Raw genomic sequence first — 25467 nt, 5'->3', positions numbered from 1 at the left:
CCACAAACTGTAAGCTAAATAAACCTTTCCTTCCTTCATTTTGGGCATTGGGTATTTTGTCTCAGCAATGAGAGAAAAGTAACCAAGACAGTCTCCAAACCTTGGTTGCTAGATATCCAGAGGAACCTTTAAATATAATGTATAGCCAGAGTACTCTTACTTCTTACCAAGCATGAATGTTCTAGTAGATGAATCCGTGTAGAATGCTAACAGACAACAATTACATAGTTTTACAGAGAAAATTTAAACATAGTATCATAAAGTACAGTCATGGTGACAGTTTTGTAAGACATTTAAATCTCCATCTTGAACTAGAATAGTCTTTTAGCTGATTAACCCAACCTAATACATAAGAATGGTTTTTTTTTCTTTTTTTTTTTTTTTTGGTTTTTCTCTGCTACCGGGAACTGAACTCATGACCTTGCACTTGCCAGGCAGGAGCTTTTGCTGCTGAGCTAAATCCCCAGCCCCCATAAGAATGTTTTACCTAATTTGTTGTCCTTATGTCATTGAAGAAATTTGTAACATTGCCTGGGCTGGCCTTAATTTTATCAGTTTACATAACTGGTTGATTTTTTCTACTCATGCTATGTGCTCTTTAAGTAGGGAGGTTTTGTAATTTTAAATTCCTGATACAGTGTCTGATCACACTTCTGTATATATAAGTGCTTCTGAATATATGATCAGTTAAGTTGTCAGAAAGAAAAGATACCCTAGGCAGTACCAGGAAAGGTCAGTTTGTTCAATACATCATTTCTTCAGATAAACACAAAAGGCCCAGAGAAAGTCAGTGAAATATTTTGCCATAGAACAAAAACTGGTACTAAGAAAGCCCAAATATCATGTCTATGTGTAAGTTAACTAAAGAAAAACATGAAGATATTAGGTTAGTGGCTAACAAAATATACAAATTCTGGTAATAAATAAAAGTGACACAATGGCAAACTTGTTTAATACTCAGAGCCCAACAGGAGCTACATAGCTTGAGTTTCTACATTAATCTGCCAGTGTAAGAAGCTTATTTAAACACAGCCATACTCCTACTAAGCACTATATTCATTAACCATTATAATAGTAATATTATTTTTAATATACTGACAAAAAGGACTTATCAAATTATGAAGGTTATCTTAAAAGTCTTAAAATCATATATACATGAAGCAAAAATAAAGGAAAATATTTAGGCATACTAACATGTAACATGAAAGCACTTTAAAATAAGTTAAAAGGCAAAGTATTATGAGAATCAAACAACTATGGAGTAATAAAGACAAAGCAAAATCAAAGTTAGTATTGAATTACCTCTAAAATTACTCATGAAAGAGAGCTTTGACACTTTGAAAAGACCAGGTGCCTATCTTTCTAAGTTATCATGTCTCATCTTAAATTAATGCCAATAATAATTCAGATGATTTTCATTATTAATTATCATTTTATTGATAACCTGTTGTTGATGACATGAACCTCTTTTCACAAATATCTGAAACACAAGAGAAAGGCAGATTTCTGAATCCAAAAGAAAATGTCTATTACTAATATCAATGCCAATTTTATATTTAGAATACTGTATAATTGGAAATCATGAATATATTTAATAAACAATGAAAACAATAATGAATTATCATTATTTAGTTTTGTATTAATAGCATTTTTAAAATCAAACAAATCTCCTTTTTGAAAACTTCACATTTGACAATGACCAGTGTAAACATATCACAATAATATATTTTGAACAGCATTTATTGGGGTGTCTCCCATAAGGCTATGTAGATTATTGGGGCTCCTCATTAATGAACAAAAACTGACTAATATTATTCCAGGCAGCTACCTTCCTTTCCTGAATTAGAGTCCTGTCTAATAACCTCTACCCACCCTAAGATATTTCTGCTTAATTACTTTAACAAATTTTTATAATCCATGAAGACACAATCTTAATACTGAATACATTAAATCTGAAGAATGAGAGACTCTCAAATCATAATAAACATAAACAACAAAAAGCATTACATTTATAAAACCAATTTTAACATCATTTTGACCAGCTGGCAACTTTTGGTGGAAGCGCATTTCTACATTAGATGATATTTATCTATAAGTCAAATTAAATTTTAGATACATTTTTCAAAATTACAAAAAGTACAAAAAGAAGAAAAATTTGTTAAGCTCCAATAAAACGGCTGTTTGCAGATTGGATAGAGAGACAAGCAAAAAACACACAAGGCAATTTACTTATAAAATGAGTGCACTCAAATATATTTTGGCTAAATTGAATCTTAATAATTTTTTTTTACCGAGGAGTGGGGTTATCGGCTACATAAACTCCCATACATACTCACCAGTGTCTATTGAAAAAGATCTAACAGGTTCTTTTCCCCTACCTTTGCAGTTAACGTGGGTTCCCAAGGGCCAAGGGCCAAGGACCTATGATCCTGTCAATCTGAAACTTCCCCTGACTCCACCACAAACATTTCTTTTTTCCCTTTTCCTGTCTATCTACTTCAGACCCTCTTGCTTGAAATGTCCCCTCTCTTTACAGTAGGCACATTGGTCTGGATCCAAGGGAATGCAATTAATTGCCTTCTCCTTGTTTACCCTTCTTTCCTCTTTCCCTACTTCCCAACTATGTCTCTTTCTATGTGAGCTGCTACCATCACTTTCCTCTACTGCTTAAACTCCTATTCTGCATCCTCTCTGTTATGAAACAATTTTTGGGGAATCTCTGTAAAGGCCTCACAAGGGACATGCATGGCCTCACAAAGAACATGAAAAATTACTGATTACTCCCCCTCTTGTCCTTTCCACTTGGGACATTCTGCATTCTAGCCACTCCCTGAATCTCCCTGAAATGTATCCTTCCTTTCTTGTAAGTTTCCCAAAGTTTCTATAGTTTCTCTGAAGACTGCTTCACAAAGACTTCACTTGCCAAACAGGATGTGGTTTTTGGCTTAAAAGCTGATCTCACACTGGTTTGTGGCTGATATGATCCTACCCTGCGTAAGGCTCTCAGTCAGTCGCTGGCCAGCTAATAAAGGCTCATTCTAAATTCTCAATTGGCGATCCGTGAGTTTTGGTGTTTGTTGGTTGGTACCTTGGTTTGGTTCTGAGTCCAGAACAATATCTACCAGCTAGGACAAGTTCATCCCTGCAATAACTCCCAATTTGTGCAGCTTGTGACACTTATACCACTTATGTAGGTCAGCGGTGCCATGAGATACAGAAAGAAGCCCTTTCCTCAAAGCCTGATGATTTTTTTTTAAAAAAGGATTTAGCACTTCCTCAGTGTTGTAATCCCAGTTAGGATTTCTTTGTCCTGTGTAGTTTTTCCTGTATCTAATCTCATTTTTTTTCTCAGCTGCCCTTAAAATCCTTTTCCTCTCCTCTGAAGAAAACAAAGCTTACATTATCTGTTGACAGTCACCCCAGGCGGGGTGGTGAGTCTCAAACGCCACTTCCAACAAAGTAATCAAAGCCCAAGTTTGCCTGAAAAGGGGGATTTTGATTTCTCCAATTGCAGAATGAGGGTTTCCTCCTGGCCCCATCACAGCAGCCTGCCAGAGAGGCAAGATCACAGCTGAGTTGGGAGGAAAAAAAAAGAGTGGATCATCTTCCTCGGGTCCTGAAGGCAAAACAGGGAATTTCTGCTTAGGGGACCTTTCCTTAATTACCAGAACTCAATCTGGGAATCCACAAACAGACATCCCCTTTAAATTTGTCAAAACCCTTACTCATGCATAAACTAGAATGGTGGACTTACAGTCTGTCATGCCCATGATAATTCAATTTAGAACAAAGAGAGAGCAGTTTACCTTAGCAGGTCTTTCTACCCTCACTCAATCAACAATCCACACAAGAGCCTGAGGCTGTGGCAACCTGAAATCATGGGCACATTTGGGAGAAAAACACAGAGCAGACAAACAGACAAACAAAGCAGTAATAATCCCAGGAATCATGAATCACCTCAAATCATCAATTTGGAAAAAATATTTTTAGAGTCTAGAACTGACCAAATCCAAAATAAACTGTGACAAAACTCTGAAAAAATTCTCAGCTATGCTGAGACCAAATGACTACCACCTTTGGGAGCCCAAGCCCATTAAATTGTCAGTCTAGAGAAAGAAACGAAAGGCAAACTATGGGATCTAATTAAAATCTTGCCTAGGTCAGAGAGCCAGGCTTTGCAACTCTGTTTACACAGCCTCAGCATCCTGGCACACAATCACCCCCCGGTAGCCAGCTGAAATTAGCCAAGGCACCCTGCCACCCAAAGAGTGGCTGGTGAACCTGGGAGGCATAGGGCCTCCTCAAGTGAGGCTTGTTTTAATTTTTTTTTATTATTATTTTAAAAATAAAAGGTGAAAAATACTAACAGACAGACAACATTTTACAAAATAGCAAAGGATCAGTACAGACAGTACAGAGTTACAAACAGAGTGGTAGGGAATTAACAATGCTTGTTGTATTACATATTGATATCTTCAAAGTGGTTTCTCATGAAAACAGATAGAGACATACAAAGCTGATCAACCAAGGACTCACTGACAGTTTCTTTCAGCAAAGAAATACAAGACAGTAGAACAGCCATGTTAACTATCCTGCATATACATGCATACAAACTTTCTCCTTCTTTCCCTTCTCTTTTCCCATATCCCAGTTACCTAATGGAATATTACTCAGCTGTAAAGTGAGGCTTGTTTTATTTCTCATAAATCCAGTCTCACTGGGTCCTCCAGATGATATGGCAAGTGAGTTCAATAAGAAAGGCACTCACAAGAAAACCAAAAAGGCAGGAACAAAGCTTTATTGAGCCAGCTGATGGAGAGTCTCTTACCAGGAGCCATGAGCTGTAGCCCTCTGCCATGTGCCACTCTGCCTTGTAACCAGCCAATTATGGACTGAAACTTTCATAAACTGTGAGCTAAATAACCTTTCCTTCCTTAATTCTGGGTGTTGGGTATTTTGCCTCAGCAACAAAAGTAACAGATAATTACATGAATCTTGAGCAAAAGAGCAAAGTGTACAAAATCACAACTTTGGATTTTAATTTATACTGTGTTAACAAGCAGTATGATACCTGTAGAAAAGTAAATATATAGAATAAAGGACTGGAATAGAAGACACAAAATCAGCCCCATTCACCTGTAGTAAACTCATCTTTGAGCAAGGGGCCAAAACAGACATTGGAGAAAAGCTAATCTCTTTAGTAAATGATAGTGGGAAAACTTGTTGTCAGTGGGTAGAAAAATGAAAGAGCTAGTTATTGGTCACATTGTACCAAAGTCAAATCAAGTCAAAATGGATCAAAAATGGATCAAACATAAGTATAAAGCAGGGCTGGAAGATAACATAGGAGAAACACTATAAACCATACAGGCACATGCAAGCCATTCCTCCAGAACAGAACTCTCACAACACAAAAAATAATATAAATACTAAAAATGGAATTACATCAAATTAAAAAGAAAACAAAACAAAACTTCTGCACAGAAAAGGAAACAGTCACTGAAGTGAGGAGACAGCATCTACAATGGAAAATATTATTGGGCAATAGCTTTCTGATAGAGTACTACTATCTAGAATACATAAAGAACTAAAAAATTAACCTCTCAAAATGAATGATCCAATCAGGAGATGGGGAAATGACTTGGATAGGCGCTTCTCTAAAGAATAATTACAGGTTGTCAAGAAATACATGAAAAACGTTTTAATTATTTTAATCTTAAGAAAATTCAAAACAAAATAATTCTGAGCTTCTGTCTTATTCCAGTAAGAATGAGTATCATCAAAAATAAAAGAGAAAGGGGCTGGGGATTTAGCTCAGCAACAAAAGCGCCTGCCTGGCAAGCTCAAGGTCGTGAGTTCGGTTCCCGGTACCGGAGAAAAACCAAAATAAATAAATAAATAAATAAATAAATAAATAAAAGAGAAAAAATATTGGCAAGGATATGGGAAGAAAATGAAACTTTTGACATTGGCACAAATATAACTGGTAGAATTTCAATAGAAATCAAAAGAGAGATTCTCCAAAAACTAAAAACAGAAATTCCATTTAACCCACCTATACCTCTCCCGGGCATATTCCAAAAAATAATTGAAGACATTATATTTTAGTCATACATGTATACCCACCCTTATAGCAGTGTAGCTCATGATAGCTAAGATCTGGAAACAGCCTAGAATGTCATCAGTGGATGAACTGAAAAATAAAATATGATAGTATAAGAATATTACCAAGCCATAAAGAGCAAAATCTTGAGAAATAATGCTAAGTAAAATAACTCCGACACAGAAAGTTAACTATTGAATGGTTTCTCTCATATGAGAAATTTAAAATGTAAATTGATTCCCAAATAAAGTAAAGAAGATACTGTGAAAAACAGGGAGGCATAGCTTTTAGAGAAAGGGAAGGCAAAGAGGAAAAAGGGGGAGAGCAGGGTAGTTAAGGAAGGGAGTAAAGAACTTAAAATGATTATGAAAAGACATTTTCTTGGGTCATCAATTTCCCAAATGAATGTAACTATTATGCATTGCAATCATAAATGGATAAGTCATAGATCAGTACTTGCAAAAGTGTATTTATAAGGCCTTTTGAGTAAGATTTTTCTTTGTATTAGATTTTTATTTTTAGTTTGTTTCTGTTGTTGTTACAGAACAGTGTTTAGTTTTTATTTCTTCTTGAGTATACACTATACAGCATGCTTTTTAATGAGAGCTGTCCATCTAATCTCATTTATTATGTTATGTTGTTTTGGTGTTTACAACTTGCTTTTTTTTTGGCTCTTGTTAGTAATATCTCTATTGTCAGATCTGTCTTTATTTCTCTTTTTTCCCAAGTCATTCTTTTTAAAGATGTATTAATGAATATTTATCTTTGAAAGAATGTAGTTTCAGTTTTGTAGAGCTAATCATCATTGTTCTTTCCTTATTCTAGCTTTGAACTTTGTAAAGCTATGTTAGCATATATTTTTGATCTGATATGTTTTCTTCTTTATTATGGCATAACCCATTTCTAGTTTCTCCTATTCTTTGATGATGTTCTAAATTTCACTACTCTTTCCTCTTTCATATATGATGACATTTCAAGAAGGCAAGAATATTTTCCTGAAACACCCACTTGTGAAAAAAACCCTCGATAACGATAAAATGTACATGAAGATTCCAATGCAAGTACACAATCTGAAATAGATACTTTCCTCAGAAACCTGCAAAGAATTGAGGGGAGGAAGGGTCACTGAGTAGAGCAGGATCTACAGGATGGGAGTTTCAGATATTTGCATTTTATGGAAATGTCACATAAGGCTAAACAACTTTGAATTACCCATTTGTCTGAAACTTGGATTATTTTATGCAGCACATTATGCTGTGGAAAAAAGGGACTCTAGTGACATATCCAGAGTCCAAATTCTTCCTTTTATGTACTTGATAACCAGGTCAGAGAAGAGACTGACTTGCCCAATTCCAAATATACAGAAGAAGACATTTCTTCCATTTTAGCATAGACACTGAGAGGTGTAAACTTCTCTGTTAACAGTGTTTAACCACTAGTTTATATATATTCTCTAATTCCTAAATTATTTTTTAATTGTCCTTTTGCTTCTGTCAAACATTTTTTACTGAGAATTAGGTTGTTAATTTTCCATGTAGATTTGATTCTCTCAAATCTCTTTTCATTACTTATTTGAACTTCCTTATTTTTTGGTCAGAGCACCTACTTTGATTTTAGTCCATTTATCTTGATTGAGACTTTTAAAATAATGTATATATGGTGTAGCCTTGGAGTTTAAATGTATACTTACAGTAAATATATATTACAAGTTGCAAATGTATATTTACAGGTGATGACTGAGATGACTGTACATTTTGTTTCAAGAGGACTCTGAATTTAAATACCCATTAGTTCTCTTTATTTTATAGTGATTTTCCGATCTTCTATTTCCCTGATAATCTTCTACCTAGGTTTTTTCTCTTTTAAAAGTGAGCTAATGATTTTTTGCTTGTATTATTGTGTTTTCTTCCTCTTTCAAGATTTTCTGCTTTTCTCATCCAACATTTCATCATGATGTATTTGCGTTTTGGCCTACTATATTTTTAGAATTTTGTAAATATCTGAGATGTATTAGATAAAATTTCTCATCCCTTACGGAACCTTTTCCAGGAATATTTTCTGGTTCCTTTCTCTCTCTTCCTGTTCTGGTGCGACCTATTTGCAAATGGTGGTAGGCAGAATGGTGTCCCACAATATTCTGCAAGGTTCTCTTTATATTACTTCATCTTTTATTTCTCTGGTTTTTTTTGGAAGGGAGGGGTAGGGCATTATATTATCGATATATATACAATTTCAGGTTAGCTCAGTCCTTCCCTTGAGATTTCAAATTTACTTGTTCAGTTCACTTGGCTTTTTTTTTTTTTTTTAAAAAAACCATTCTGTTACTATTGTTCACCATTTGCAGTTGTTGTTGTGCTTCTATAAATAATGTTTCTTTTAAAATCTTCTTCCCACACAGTGTCTGTTGTTTGTGACATTGTCATTATACCTTTTAAAGTTTTTTAGTTTTGTTTTGCAAATAATTGACCATGTTCAGCATTGCATATTTGAAATGTTTGCCTGTTACATCCAACAACTTATCCCTCTTGTAGTTTCTATTGCATGCTTTTTCATCGTTTTTCAACTTGTTTTGGAATAGTTCCAAGTTGTGTTTTTTCCATGCTATTTTATTTTGCCTTTTATGATAATTAAATGTTCTGTTTCTATATACTCAGTGCCAACTCCTATGGGTCTTAACGTTGCTACTGAGTACAGGGACTCTTTTAATGAAGTCTCATTCTGCTGTTATTTCACTGATTTTGCTGCTCAGGTAATTCAGCCTTGAAATTGCTCCTCGGAACTTGGACAGCAATAGACTCCATACAAGCCCTTCTATTGAAGCCATTGACCATGACGTTAGCCTCCAGACATTATTCATTAGCATTTCTACCGCTACTGATATTGTCTTGGCTGTATGAATTCCCCACAAGTTTATCCAGCAAAGTTCAGGCTCTTTTACCATATTTGCTGAAGGTATATTTGGGAGTTGTTTCGTGCCTAGGCCAGCTCCTTGCTTTCTATTTTTAAATCATTTTTCTAATAATTCAATTTCCCTTTGGATCCATTTAATTTTAATGAAGGTAGCAGATTTCTTTTAAGTGTCTGTGCATGTTGATACACACACACACAGAAGACTAACAATAATCTTTCTTTTTGTACTGGGAATTGAACTCACAACCTTGTGCTTGCCAGGCAGGCACTATGCCACTTAGCTATATCCCCAGCTTGACTAACAGTAATCTTAAGCTTGACATATGTCAAAGTTTTAAAAATTCAATGAATAACCTGGGGGAGAGGTCTGTGTTTTATTACATGTCACCAAAGGTGGGAGCAGATATACATATCAACTGGAGTAGCATTCTTGTTTTAGGAGTAATGGACTACCTTAGTATCTATTTTTAGTTAACCTCTCTCATTTGGGAACCTATGAATAGGCTGGGGCCCATTTTACTCATTAGATTCACTAATTAAAACTTTGCTGTACTATTGCATAAGTGGAATTATAAAAAGACCTGTGTTGATGGTGCTTGTCTAGAATTTAGGGTTTGCATACAATGATAGGCAGTATGTGTGGAGATGTTGGCAGGCTTCTCCACCTAAGAAGGTATCTTGGCCCTGGTGTGGAAATTGCGGGGAGTAATACATTTGTGGTTTAATAAGAGGAGCTACTTACAATGGGGTCTCTGTTACAATGATTTGCTAAGGTGTTTAATTGCCATAGACTTTTATTGTTTCTGCAAAGACTTTTACACTTTCTTGAGTAAATGTTTTTCTTTATTTACTGTTTATGTGTAGTATGATATATAGGGGTTAAGATGATTTTTCTTAAAAAATAACTTGCAATAATTCATTTTGTTTCACTTGAGAACTTGTCCATAGAAATTTTAAAACTGCCTTTGTGGAAGTGGCTAGGTAAAAAGTTTTCTAATTTTCTCTCCACAACTGCAAATGTTAAAGAAAAACACAATGACGAAATTAAAAGCACAATTTTAGTGTCTTGATAATTTGCATGGGTTAAGAGTTGTGCAATGATTCCTACACATAATCCTGTCATCCCAGCAGGGGCATAATAAGATTTTAAATAAGTTTAAAATTTATTTTAATAACTAAAATGTTCTTTCTTTTCTGATGATAGCTACAGAATATTACAGATAAACTTACATTTACAGTAGTTACAATGGTGAATTTTTAAATTATAATTTTTATCACTTTTAAAAATCAAGTGCTTCGCCAAATTTAGCCCAGAGACTCTAATTTGTCAGTCCTTGTTTCATATCATAAATTTAGTCTATCATATTTGAAATTGAAAATGCTATAATTTTTTATTTCTAACCTTTATAGTATGTTACCATTAAAAATGCATTTTGAAATTATATTTAATACATATATTTGTAATTATATGAAGAGTAATACCATTTGAGACTTTACTTGTAGATTAATAATGTAATAGTGCAAATTGAGTTTTAACATATAAAATGCATATTTTTGGATACTTATCATATTAACACATTTAGTTTTTCAATAAGACCATGAAGAAGTGGCTGGGGATTTAGCTCAGCGATATAACACCTGCCATGCAAGCACAAGGTCGTGAGTTCAATTCCTGGCACTGGAAACCACCCCCGCCTCCCCAAAAAAGACCATGATGCAGGTTATATCATTTTTTTCATCTTTGTTTCACAGGTGACAAAACTAAGGCAAACAGACTTTATATGATGTGTCAAAATTCACATGAATTTATAGTGGACTCTTTACCTGAATGTAAGATGGCTGTCCTTCATGTTTAATAGTAAATTTTAAAATTTTACCTTAATCACCACCCAGTTATCTACCTGTACATTAATTTAAATAGCATTTTGAATGTATAATAGAATGCAGATCATTGTATTCTATGGTTATCTCTTTGTGCATAACAAACTGTCCTCAAATGCAGGGGTTTACAATAATCTCTCTTTTTCATCTTTTTTGGTTCTGGATGTTAGTGGAATTGAGCTAGGTGGTCCTTGCAGAGCATTTCTTAGGACATCATCGTCCTGTATCCTTTGTGGCTGAAGTCATCTAAGGGTCATTCTTTCACCTGCTTCGTAATTGGTATCAAGAGAATCAAAGGGCTTGAAGCTTAAAACAGTGAGATTTCTTACACATGTTTTTGTATCACTCTGTAAATATTCATTATCAAGGGGAATTCAGTATTATTTTATAAAGCTGTTTGTGACTAGATGGGCAACATTATAGGTTTAATGTCTACTATTGATAATCTATTAAATTTTTGGTCTTTTTGATTGAGCTAGTATTGTGTAAGATTTTAAATGGTAAGATTGATGGAAATGTGGCACTGTTAATTATATTCTTACTTTGAGCACAATACTACAATGGAATTTTTAAGTTTTTGTATTTAAATAAAAGGGACATGTGGATGCTACTAAGGATGCTTCCCCTCATCCTTCTGTTATTATGTGTGGAATCCCTTCCATGGATATTGGTGTTATATTTAGTATAGAAATTTGGCACCCTATATCCAATAGAAATTTTCCACAAATTATAACTTCCTCAGTATTGGGGTTATATTTCCTTAAGGTCTAAAGGGGTAATTGTCTCCTCCACCCTCTGATACAATTTATCTTATTTGCGGAGCTTGTTGGATTACGCCTGGTCCTTTTAAGTCATTTGTTTAGTCCCAGGTGTTGTTTGTGGGAACTTGGGCTACCTTACTTGTGCTTTGTTCCAGTTCTCCAGCCCACTTCTCCATTCTTCTGCATTTCTTGGTTGCTTTGGAAGCAGCCGTTGTTCCTGTAGGCCCAGAGCCACCTCTGTATTTTGTATTTTGTTTTAGGGTCTATTTATTCCTGATTATTGTCCTGATTTCTGTTTAAAACTTTGATATTTCTGTCCTTCATTCCCTTTTGTGAGCATTCCTTTTGTCCTGGTGATAAAAGTGATTTTATTTTGTCCCGCCTGGTCCCTGTGTAATCTATGATTTTTCATCATAGTTCTTGATAGGTATTTGATCCCTGTATAATTTGCAGATATTTTAATTTTAAACACTCGGATATATACTACAAAAGACTCTTTTCATTTCTCCAGTAATTTGTTGTCTAGAAGGGTGTTCCATTCCTCTCCTGTGTACTATTGCTTCTTAAATAATGCCAGTTTTTTCAAATCTTGATACTTTCCACAGGCTTGCGCCACTTATGCCCCGAGTACCAAGTGCCTTGAGAAATGACATTTGGCCTGTCTATAGGCTCATTGCATCCAGTGCCATAAAAATTTATTTACTTCCATGTTTTTGGTAGCTAAGTCATTAATCTGTTGGTTTTTGTGTGGGTCTTCAGCTAGGTTACCAAGCCCTAGAACTTCTTGTCCAGTCATCAACAAGGTATTTGATTCTTTGCCCTAGATTTTAGATAACTCCTTCCCTTCTCTATCTAAATTCTGTGCAAAAACATTCCTAATCTGAGCTATCTTCTGGCTGGTCATTTCTCTAGTTTCTATTATTACTTGAGGTTCAGATAATGTCTGAACATGTAATCATGTTGATTACATGTCTGTAATCAACCATTTTCTTTGTAGTAACTGGCCTGGCCAGAGTCCATCCCTTAGAATTAATATCATTGTGCTTTTCTCTCAGTCTAAACTTCTTTATCAAGGGATTTGCCCTTTATTCTGTCTTCATCTACATCCTTGAGGCCTTTTAGAGGCAGTGTTTGTAGTTCCTTTTTCGTAGCTCATGACAGTAAGGGGTTTAGGGCCTTAGGGCCTTTATATCTTGAAGCATCTTGTATGGGAGACTTTCCCTTGTTTTCTCTGTCTGTTCCCTTTCCTTATTCTCACAGGTTATATTCTTATGACAGGTATGGTTTCGTAATCACCACACTAAACTGATCATGACGTTTTCCCAACAAGCAATATGCTAGTTTTTTTTTTCAGTCCAGCGAGAGTTCACTAACAAGAGGTAGTGTTCTCAAACCCTCTCATGGCTTGGCCAGTCCAATTTATTACTCTGCACTGTGTTCCTTGTCCTAGCATTTTACTTAGCACCAATTTGGCTATTGGGATCCTGCTGATGTCAAGTGCTGTGAGTGGAGACAGAGGCCACTCTGTAAGCCAAAATGCCCTGTAAGTTAGGTCACACTGGAGCTCAGAGGAGCCGAAGGTTAATATCCCAAGAGTTGAGCAATCTCCCAAGTGTGATGGTTTATCGAGTATTTATCATATTCACAGCAAGAGAGAGGGGAGCCCACCCATGGCATAGGCTGGAAGTTGAGGGCAGTGCCAAAAGTATAGGATCTTTCTTCCACCCAGGCAACATGCCCAGTGAACATGTGTCTGGATAGTGGGCAGCAGTGGCACTCACAATGATCTGGAGAGTGAGCAATGGTACTCACGGTGATCCAGACACACCACAGCCAGAGAACCACACAGGGTGTGGGCAGAGTGAAAATCAGAGACAGGTACAGAGCTCCAGTGCCAGCTCTGCAAACATAAGTACTTGGGACAGAGTCTGAAAGCACTGAGCCAGAAGATTGAGCTGAAGAGCAGCTGAAGGCTTTGTCTTTTGTGCCACAGGGAGTTTGATACCAACAATGTGTGCTAATCTTATAGTGGTGCACCAACAACATGTGCTAATCCTGTGATGGTCAAAATATAGCTTTCTTTATGGTAAAAATACACATTTTTAGAAAACATTGTTATAAATTTCTTGAAGGGGTTTACAAGGTAAGTTTTGGCTCATAGGCAATATGGTTATCACACTGTATGGTTACCACACAAGTTATCACTCAGGCACACTGGTTATGTGGCTCTCACAAGCTACTTTAGACTCAGAAAGTAAATTTAGAATCAGACAGAAGAATAACATGGCTTCTGTCCTTCTCATATCATTAAAAGTAAGTTTGATACTAGACAGAAGCGTAAGATGGCTTCAGTCCTGCTCACACCAACCCACAAACAAAGGGGTACTCACACTAAGGATCCTATGGTTGACCACTTCATAGAGACAGTCTTGGTTATTTGTATCTAATTGCTGAGACAAAATATCTGACACCCAGAATTAAGGAAGGAGATTCTGGTCAGAGCTTGGAACACCAGAAGGCTGATAGGGATTCTGCTGGTAAAGACTGGGTTTGGGAGGTTTCTGCTGGGAAGTTGGACTGCGTTGGTTGTTGGAGGCCAGACAATGAGTATTATGGCTTGGGAGAAAGTTTGTCCTCTTTTTGTTCGTGTCCAGAGACTTTGCCTGAGAGTGAGATTAAGGGCAGTGCTACGGTTGATACATTATGTCAACTTTGGAAGTCTAGAGGTTTGGCTAAGTGACTCAGCAGAAAGCCAGTGTGCTTACTTTGTATACATCCTGAGCCAAGCCTGTGCAAGCCATGGAATGGAGATTATATGAGTGCTACACTCCCCCTGGGTGGGGGTAGACTGTTTACAATGTAAGGGAGGGAAAGAGGCTGCTTGTTGCCATTCCTCCCTTTTGCTCTGGCTGTTTGCTGTTCGGCTGTCATTCCCCCCTTTGCTCTTGTTGCTTTTCTATCTTCTGCCTCAGAGCCAGCCAAGTATGCACTGAAACCTCCACAAACTGTAAGCTAAATAAACCTTTCCTTCCTTCATTTTGGGCGTTGGGTATTTTGCCTCAGCAATGAAGAAAAGTAACTAAGACAGGCAGTGAACTAATTAATCTGGCAGAAGAAATTTCAAAGCAGTTGAATGTTGAGGCAGTGGCATGGTTATTCTTGGGACCTGAGAGAGGCTGCTGGAAGCTGAGAAAGGCTCTTGGGAACGGTAGAAACTGTAAGGAACTGTTGGTTCTTTTGGAGCAGTTTGTCAGTCTGGCTTTCCTGATGAACTTGGCTGTTTTCATCCTCTGAGGAGCTTGGAACCTTCTTGGCATGGAGAATAGCTTTAGTTCTGCTGGTCTCAAGGAGAAGCTTGATACATTGGATTCCCTCATGGAGACTCAGCCATCGTGATCATCATGGGAACTTGGGACCTCACTGTTGCTGAGGATGGCTGTGGTAGCTTTTTTGGGTGTTTTGGTTCTTCTGAGCATTGTTTTCTGACTCCAGCATAGATCCCTCAGCCTGCTAGTACAGATCCTTCCTCCTGCTGGTACAGACTTTCTAGATTCCATCACTGACCTTTGGGCCTTCCCAGTGTAGATCCGTGAAACAGGGTTGCATGAAACACTGTTATGGGCTCTGGGCCTCCAGTTGGATTCATGGAAGACATTGTTATGGGCTCTAGGTCTTCAGCTGGACTCACGTAGGACATTATTGTGGGACCCAGTCTCTGAGCTGGATTCCTGGTCTATAGTGTGTGGATAGATTTCCTGCACTCTCTTCTATATGATTCTTTGGGTGACTATTATAAATAATCTTATAGGATATGTGTCCTGTATTATACTGTTTTCCCTTGCAAAATATCCCCCAAACTATGGCCAAGACCATTGCTTCTACCCTGAGTTATAAAAGCTTCAGTTTTTGGATGTCCTAGGGTTGAGTGTATTTGAGCCAAATGATTAATTGTAAATCATAGAAATGCAATGAGAAATGTGGACTGCAAGACACGAAAAGGGAATTATTTACTAGGTAACAGTCATAATCATGAAAGTGCATTGAATCAAATCTCAGTGCAAAACGTTCCTATGTGTATTTGAGAGGTGTGAAAAGATCACAGATGAAGAGGTGGTTTGTGGCTTGAGTCTTGAAAAATGAAAACAAGGTTGGTTGGTAAAAAAAAAAATAAAAGAGAACATTTTGAGTTGAAGAAGTGACATGTACAAATAAAAAATAATTCTGGTGGTTCCAACATTCACTTTAGTACATTTTTTACCTAAATTATACTGAAGTCACAGAGTCTGTAATGCAGTGTCAAAGGCACCAGGTAATCAACTTTCTACAATATCAGAATAGCACCTCTGTTTGTTGAGGCAAAACAAAGGAATATAAGAAAGTGCCAAACAGGAGCAAGTCTGATATGGGAAGATTATCACACACTCCTATTTCAAATATTATATCATTCATTTGTGGTCTTCAGAGCTTGCAAACTGATTTTATAGTTTCTTTTCTAATATGGCCTTCTCTTCATCACCTATCACAGACCTATCTGGCCCACAACCTCCAAAATGAGTGGATAGTGAAGTCTTAATTAAAAGAGACAGGTGATATGATTTTAGGATTCCAGGAGGATCAAAATCCTTTAGCAGAATTCAAGATTCTCTAGGGGCTGAGACAAAGAACTTCCCTGGGCAGCCCAGAGAAGTATTTATTTGGTTTTCAAACAAAGGAAGAGGATACTGAGAAAGCATAGAAACTGAGCAGGACTTTGGGAGTCAGTTCAAAGACTTCCCCAGGGAGTAAGCTCCTGCTCAAAGCCACTTTGTAGTGACCTCCATCTCCCTTTTTGCTTTTGTAATAGAAGTGGAATCAGGATAAGTCATGGCTGCATGGTGTCTAGAAGTTGGCCTGTTCTGGCTCCTCTTTGACAGACTATGAATGAAATAAAGAGAAATACACAGATTACTCCAAATAGACCAATATAAAGGCAAAAGTGTGCCTTCAGGTAGTTAAATGGATTCAATTGGTTTAAGGTGTCAGAAAGTTTGTCCTAATCTTGAATTTGTTCATCAAATTTTGGGGTTGTCCGGACATTGACAGTACCTCCTTCTGGAGGGCATTGATATCCATAGTAATATTTTAATGAATAGCTCCTTGTACATGTTTTCTTATATCTTCCCAAGGATGCATATGTTTGTTATAAGGCAAGGGAGCTATGCAGAAGTGATGCATACCTTGTAATGGCACTTACAAAAAATGATGCATAACTTGTAATGGCACTTTAATCCTTGTAAGAGTTGTAGAGTCTCTATTTGGTTTCCCATCCATAACACAGAAGTTTCCAGCTTGCTACGCTGTCTGTAATTTAGCACATTCCCTGCTTCATCAGCAATCTTTGTCTAATCGTCTATGAAATGAGCCATTTGAACAGAATATGTGTTAGTCACTGAGAAAACTCCATACTGGAAATTAGGAGAACCAAAGAGACAGTAATCAAACCAATCATTCTTTTTGGCCTTTGGGTCAGATATTTCACAGTGTATGTAGGAAACATGAGTCTGGAGAGTAGGACTTTAGTTCAGTGATATTAACAGAGATCAAGACTCCTGGCATGTGACCTATTATTAGTAATGTCTGTTCATAAACAGCACCTGGTTTTACAAAATGACTCTGTGAAACCAGATTGACAATTGGTGGCCAACTTGTAACACCTAGCTAAATTTACCCAACATGGTGCTGGGTGTGGAAGGCCCAGCTGAGGACTGTTGCTAGCAGCATAAGAGGCAGAGCTGGAAAGGAAAACATTTAGAGGCTATTGGGAGCAGGGAGGAGCTGTTTGTAACCTGTTGAAAGCTGTTTGGAGGCAGTTGGTAAGCTGTAGGGAGCTGTGGGAATGTCTCTAGTGTAGGTCCAGTCTTCTGCCATGGTTGTATGTTTCTGGGTAGCAGGCACCTCGTGAATCCATCACCTGTTAAGACACAAGCATAACCTCGTACCCACATTATTAGCAATACCAGGCCTTCCTACATTCCTGTTTCAATGTTTTTCCAAAGATCTTGAGCCCTATCTTTGACATCATCATAGGATGTTAACCAATGAAGTTTTACAAGGGTCAATTTATTGTCTGCAGCTGGATTTTAAAAATTTAAAGTAAAAATAGCTAAATCTAACTGTGTTTTGGGGGGGTAACTGTATTTCCACTTTTTCTTTTATAATTGAGTTTTAAGAGTTAGATGTACTCTTTCTACAATTGCTTGTCCTAGAAGAATATAAGGGATTCCAGTAATGTGTTTAATATGTCATATTTGCAAAAAGGCTTGTAATGTTTTACTAATATATGAATGCCAATTGTTAGTGTTTATGGTGCATGGAAAACCCACAGAAGCAAAGGCTGACAAACATCTGTTTGTCAGCACTGTTGAACATGGCCAATTTTTTGTCCTGTGTGGCAGGTGGCATGAATTAAGTGAGATATGTATCAATAGACAGGTGAATATATTGCAGTTTACCAAAAGAAAAATGTATAACATCCATTTGCCAAATATCATTACATTTTTAGTCTTTGTGTTTACTGCCCTCTTGTGACACAGACATAGGAACCTTTTAACAACTAGGACAGGACATAACAATTACCTTGCTTGAGACCAGGATAACTGAACCTCTTTGGTAACAGCCTTACTATTTTGATGATGGTATGAATGAGGTTATCTAGCTTCAGAAAATGGAGTATTGAAAGTGCCTAATGAATCAGCTTGTTGGTTCCCATATGTTAAAAATCCAGGTAAAGTAGAATGAGACCTTATGTGATGAATATGAAATGATTATTAATTACTTTTCATAGTCTGAGAAACAAATTAAATAGAGGCAAATCTAAAGTTCACCATCGGATGGCATTCTTAAGCCTCTGACTAAGTAGACTGCATAGACTGAATCACTATAATGTTAATAGATTAAGAGTTAAATTGTCATATGACAAAGTAGCAATAATTTCAGACCTTTATGCAGAAATTCCTGGAGTGTCTATTACCTGTTGATAATCTTTATGTCAAATTGAAGCCATGTCCTTTGGTGAGCTATCAGTAAAATAAACTGCTGCACCAGAAATAAGTTCAAATTTGTAATTCTTGGAATAATACATGAATGCTTGAGAAAAAAATTGAAAAATAGAATCACTGGGAAAATAAATATCTACTTCTATGAAATCTGCAAATGCTACTAAAGTGCTTGTTGTAACAGGTTCAAATGTTGATTTAAATTAATAGACAATATTAATAGGACAAGAGAGACTCCATTTTCTTTTTTTTAACTCCATATTAAGAGAAATCGGTTAGGTTCACTTAAACTGTAGTTGATCCCCTCTTCACCCCAGTCCCCTTGGTTAATTACAACTCACTTAAAGCAGAAGAGAGTCACAAAGTGTGAACAGAACAAACAGGACAAATTGGTAAGTAGGCTAAAAGCTAAACTGCAGTAGTCATCTGGAATCTGGCTGTCTGACAGCTTCTGGGAAAAGTAAACTTTGTGATAATTGTGTGACATTCTTGTGAGAGTCCCAAAAACCAGGTAGTGGTTACTATGGAAACCTAAAATGTACTTAAACTGAAGGTGAGACTCAGATTGGGGTGGACATCTTCTCTGGTTCCTGGTTAGAAACTGTCCGTCAGCTGGCTCAATAAAGCTTTGTTCATTCCTGCCTTTCAATCTCTTGTGAATGCCATTCTCAATGAACTCACTTGCCTTATTAATATAATTATAGCAGGATCAATGACAAGGACTTGTTTAGACCTTATCCTTTCCATGGTGACACTTTAGGCAATTTGTTCTAAATATAATCATAAGATATTGATTAACTAATTAGCAAGGTAAAGTCACTCAATAAGATAAATTTACTTATTGTAAAATTGTCCTATAAGACCTATAGAAGAATGAGGAGTATTTAAAATGTAAAGGACATGAGAAGAATTTGTATTGATTCTAAAAACATTACTGTTGTGATTTTTTTTCAAAAAATTTATTTCCTTTTGAACTTCAGTAGATAAACTTATGTGGGAAATCAATAGCCGTATTTCCCGGTAGATTATTACATGAATGTTTTATTTGATAAGTAGCAATATCCAATTTTTACCTTATCCTACTTATGTCCTCTAATAACTTATGAAAATCATTTAAAGTTTTTAAATGATCTTGATGAATCTATAGCTTTGGTGGCTTTACTGTCCTGTTAGTCAAAAGTGTTGTCAGATAATAAGGACTGGACAGCTATACTTTATCAGGAGCAATGCAGAGGACAAGGGATATTATATCTCATTTTATCTCTGCAGAGGTTATATAGTTTTTTAATTAGAGCTACCAGTAAGATATCATCCATGTAATATATAAAGTAAGCAGAAGGATAGACTTGCCTCTCTGTAAGACTAGTGACTCACAGAGGTTTACTTCTTATGAGACCACTGCCCATCTCCAGACATGGGGCCTAGGCTTTGGACAGACACAAAGGTAAACATAAGAAACCAATTGGTTAATTTTAAATCCTGCTCAGAGTTGCTTCATAGTGATCTTCATCAATCACGTATAGTAATATTTAATTTTTGCAGACCTAAAATACTTTACCATTCACATAGCATATATAAATTTCACACTTACAAAACTTTCCAGTTTCTGATGCATATTTCTAATACAAAGGGTCCAATTCCAGAGTATGGTCATCTTTGTCTTTAATCCATTCCATTTTCCTACTTCAGACATTAGCAGAGCTCTGGGTAGTCTTCTATTTCTGTGAAGAAGAATTTCCTTCACCATAAAAGAGAACCAAAACAGCAAAGAACATAGAAAAGATTCCAATAAACAAATAAGGAGAGAAAATCAAGCATTACCAGGAGTTGTTAGCTATATTTTAATTGACTGGATCACTTTACCTTTTGAAAATGTGTAATAACACATATATAACCTCTATTATATATGTGTTATATATATAACACATATATAACCTCTAATAACACATATATAACCTCTATTATATATGTGTTATATATATAACACATATATAACCTCTATTAACCTCTATACTCAATATACAGAAATTATTTTAGATGGGATTAGAATTATTATACCAGGATTGTGAACTTACATGTCAATTAATAATGTAGTCTTTTTTTCAGTTAGGCGCTACAGCCAGTTCTTAACTTTGTCTTAATTTCAAGGAAGTCTATGAAGTGGAGATGCAGACTCCATATCTTGCCTTGCCCATGGGAGAAGGCACAGGTTCACTGACTTCCATTCACAGAAAAAAAAGAACCATCAGGAAGAGACAAACAGGCACTTCTTAGGCAGAATCTTAAAAGCACACTAAGAGGTTAATAATATCCTTTAGATATTGTGGGCTGATCAGGTCCACAATTTCCTGAATGAGTGTATAGTGAAGGCTAAAGAAAAAGAGGCAAATGGAATGATTTCAGGGTTCTAGGAGAATCAAATCCCTCTCACATAATTCTTAATTCAGGGTTAAGACTAAGACCTTCTCTGGGTGGCCCATATTTATTTGGTTATCAGAAGAAGGGAGGGAAGTGCTCAAGAAGTGCACAACCACTCAAGGACTTCTCTAAGTAAGGCAGTAAGTGAATCTACTGAAGAATGAGATGCCAGAGGCTATAGTCTTTATCTACTTGAGATCTGATCCATGTGTCCTTGGCTGTGATCTTGTCTTAGCTTTTAGGCTTTCTGGCTTCGTGAACCACTACAGGTATTAGTAGGGATAGTGATTCATAGAGGTTCACTTACTATGAGTTGGCCATTTCTAATTAAGGAGCCTAGGCCTTGGACAGATTCACAAGTGAGCATGAAAAGCCAATTGATTAATTTAAGTCTTGCTTAGGTCTGCTTCATAGTGGTCTCCATCACACACCCTCAAAGAAACCAAATGGAAACCTTAAATAGAACCAGAGGTACATTTATAACCTAGAGCTAGGTGCTTGTATGGACATGTTTGGTGTAAGTGTGCAGAATTTGTGAATCTATGCAAAAAGGGGACTCCAGTTATAGAGAAGTGCCACAAGTTTTTTTGCAGGACAAAGGTGATGGACTATTCCTATGTGTAGCCATCATAACTGATAGAGTTGTATCCCATTCATGGGGAAATATTTTGGAACAGTGGATGATGCTTCCTATTTATTTCCAAAAGTTTCTATGAGCCAAGCTACTCAGGGTATACTACCCAACTATTTGGCAGGGTCAAGGGTAGATTAGTGGAAAACACCAAGATCATGAAAAGCAGTGGGAATATGGACAATTTATTCAATTTTTTTCTTCGTGCCTTTGACAAGGGGAGCCACACAGGCTAGGGTTTCCAGAACTATGCGGGACTCAAGAGGAGCTCTAGATTGGTTTTCAGAGATGGGTGAGCTGAGATAGTGGGGAAGGTGGCCAGTTACTGCATAAAAACCTCCAAATGCTGAGGTGGTAGAGTCACCTGTGTAGGATGAGTGTGGGTAATAAAGGATGTGACACAGTTAAGGTACTTTATCTAAGACAGTGCAACATTTTGGTAACCTGGCAGATCACCAAAATACCTTCAAGGTCATAGTTTTTCCAGCAGCATACAACTCATGTATCTGTGGCCAGAATGGGATTTCACAGGGACTTCTGTTTATATTCCCCTTACAAAATGAACTCTCTCTTTGTTCTGAATGGACCTCCAAAGGGAGGGCAATAGATGCTGTGTACTTTCCTCCCTATTTTATATGGTCATGTGATTATCTGTGCCTTTCAACATCCTGCCACATCCTCTCTTTACCTTAGCACTCTGCTTCAAAACATTAGGGAAATCACTGCTGATTTTCCTTGTTTTGATTCTGCTGATGTAATGAGAGAGGGAACAAAATATTCCATGGATTTAACAAGACGCTTTAAGCCTGAGAGCTAGAGTGTTATATTTCTGAAAATATATCACAAAACACTGCGTGACATTTTAAGGGACACTTTATTGAATTGCACATATATGAATTATACTTCACCAAAATTCTTACAGAATCTTTTTGAGTCATGACCTAAGAATCACATTTCACTAGTGTAAGTACTTTATCATTGAATCTGTGCCACAAGACTGGAGGAACAGGCACCTTGCATTTGTCACTGTTCTCACAGCATTTTTATATTGCTTATATAATACAGGTGACTGACATATGCTGGTCTTGGGGTCTAAGCTAACTAAAATCACTTAATCATCAGAGAAACAATGTTCTCATAAAAACATGTAATAATTTATATTTGCATATTCTATCTACCACCAGTCCCCATGCTCTGACTGTCAGTTTGATATATTTATTTTGATCAGTCCAAGTTATCGTTTAACTTCTTGGGCAATTCCTCCCTGAATGTGGACATGAGTAACAACAGAAGGTAGCACAATTTGAAAAAACATACAGCATTTTACCGAGATGTCCATGAAACGGATCTCAGCTCTGCTGCTACTACAGTTGTGTTGTTATTTTAGCTTTGGGAGCTGTGGCAAGGTGCTGGTATGGCCAATGGAATACAGCCACTGGATGAATATGAAGATCATTGTAGAGGAACTTATCCAGAGAGGACATGATGTGACAGTTCTGATACCTTCAAGCTTTATTTTTGTTGATGTTAATGCATCATCTGCTATTAAATTTGAAACATTTACTGCATCTATGAGTAGACAACAACTGGAAGACTTTTACATTCGGTTCATCACTAAGTGGATGAATATAGAATCAGTAGATACATGTTTGGCATATTCTCCAGTAATGGAAGACATTCTTAGGGAATATTCTGCAGTATGGGAGAATGTTTGTAAAGAAGCAGTTTCAAATAAGAAACTTGTGACAAAACTACAAGCATCAAAATTTGATGTCCTTCTTGCTGATCCCGTTGCTCCCTGTGGAGAGCTAGTGGCTGAGCTATTGAAACTACCTTTTGTGTACAGTCTTCGTGGTTCCCCTGGCTTCCAAGTGGAAAAAGCTGCTGCAGGGCTTCTATTTCCTCCTTCTTATGTACCTGTTATCCTGTCACGCTTAAGCGGTCAAATGACTTTCATGGAAAGGGTGAAAAATATGATATGCATGCTTTATTTTGACTTTTGGTTTGAAACATTTAATGAGAAAAATTGGAGCAAGCTTTATAGTGAAACTTTAGGTAAGTCATGTTTTTAATTAGTGGAGAGAGGCCCTTACTATCTTGTGCCTTTGCAAGTAAGTTTGGATGAATGCACAATAAGAGGAATTAGTGTTTTATAGGTAAATGATAAACTAAAAATTAAAATTATCTGTAAACCTTACAGGTATAGTAGAAACATTTACACTATGGGGTTACATTGCAGCCAGTGGCTCATTACTGGTATAGATCATTCCGGGAGGTCACATAATTCTGTAGCAAAGCTTTCAGGCTTTAACCTTGCAGTTTTATATCAATTTTATCCTCTTTTCCTTTGAAAATAAAAGCCATTAGGCATCTCTCTAATATCTTTATTAATGAAGACTTGGAGATTGAAGAATTATGCATTTCTAGCAAAAATATCTGGTAGAATTCAGGGAGCTCTTTTCTCAAGAGTAAATCAGTTCCCTTACCTAAAATTATCATTTATTTCTGAACTATGTAAAAGATACCTTCCGTCTTGTAAAATATGATCATTTATATTAGACTCAAAAATTATAGCTTGGACATTCTAATGATTCCACATGCTATGATAGGTCCTTACCAATCATCCATTTGAGAAATTTAAAGTTTTTACAAAGATGGACATTCGTGTAGTGTATTTAATCATGTTTATCTCTTGAAAAACAAAAAGACCACTAATCAAGTATAGGCACCAATTTCTGCTTCAAGTTCTGCAAATTTTCCAAGAGATTCATGCGAATGCTTGTAAATGTTAAATACATACTATTACACTCCTAATATAAACCAAAAACAATTGTAGGTAGAAGAATTTTAGCCACAATCTTATAGAAATCATGGTTCACTTGAATGAGGATCCAACTTGGTAAGTGGTAGAGACTACAGAATTCCCAAAAAAATGTTTTCCATGGTTTTAGTAGGATTATTTGAGTCTCAAGCTTGAGTATTTGTTTATATTTGTATGTATTATGTTGACAACTTTAGAGAGACAGGTATGCTTACTTTATTATATCATAGGCATTTAAATGACTGCTTGTTATTGAGAATACACTGAGGTAATATTACAGACATAGTCTCTTAATGCTGTCTTTCTTACAGACACAAATGAACCATAATATAAAATATAAAAATTTTATTATTCATGCACTACTCTTTTTGTCAGTAAAGATTACCCAACTGTTTCTATTTTTTTTATCCTCCCTAATACAGGAAAACCCACTACATTATATGAGAAAATGAAACAGGCAGATATGTGGCTTATTCGGAGCTACTGGGATTTGGAATTTCCTCGCCCTACCTTACCAAATGTTGATTTTGTTGGAGGACTCCACTGCAAACCTGCCAAACCTTTACCTAAGGTAAATATACTCCTGCTTTCATTTTTATTTTAATTTTCAGTGAGAATGCTCTGCACTACTCATTGAGAGTTTTGACTCACAATGAGAAAGATATGAGAAGAGGGCAAAAGTGCCTTGACAATTACAATCTCATATTTCAGGTGGGCATGGTACCACAAGCCTGTAATCCTAGAATGTCACAGGCTGAGGCAGGAGAACCAGCAGTTCACAAAAGCCTGGGCAACACAGCAGATTGAAGGATGGCATAGAAAAACTTTGTTTGAAAACATTATTTTTTTCATTTTAAAAATAAAGGAGGAAAACATTAACAGACAGACAACATTTTACAAAATAGTAA

The 25467-nt window shown here is 36.5% G+C and overlaps 1 protein-coding gene across 3 annotated transcripts in view; it reads left to right on the top strand.

Moving 5' to 3' along the window:
* LOC102003708 (UDP-glucuronosyltransferase 2B20-like) overlaps positions 1-25467 on the top strand; it is a 194215-nt gene that overhangs the window by 158309 nt on the left and 10439 nt on the right. For 2 of the 3 annotated variants that reach the window (XM_005392807.2, XM_005392808.2), the window contains exon 2: positions 24982-25130. In XM_005392807.2, the coding sequence (XP_005392864.1) occupies positions 24982-25130 (149 nt within the window). Of the gene's footprint in view, positions 1-23025; positions 23794-24981; positions 25131-25467 lie in introns of those variants that run through there. The other variant, XM_005392805.1, reaches the window with a different exon arrangement.

The sequence above is a fragment of the Chinchilla lanigera genome, unplaced genomic scaffold, assembly GCF_000276665.1.
Source record: "Chinchilla lanigera isolate Chin_1 unplaced genomic scaffold, ChiLan1.0 scaffold00046, whole genome shotgun sequence".
In the NCBI taxonomy this organism is placed as follows: domain Eukaryota; kingdom Metazoa; phylum Chordata; class Mammalia; order Rodentia; family Chinchillidae; genus Chinchilla; species Chinchilla lanigera.
This window is presented reverse-complemented; position numbering and strand designations above follow the sequence as displayed.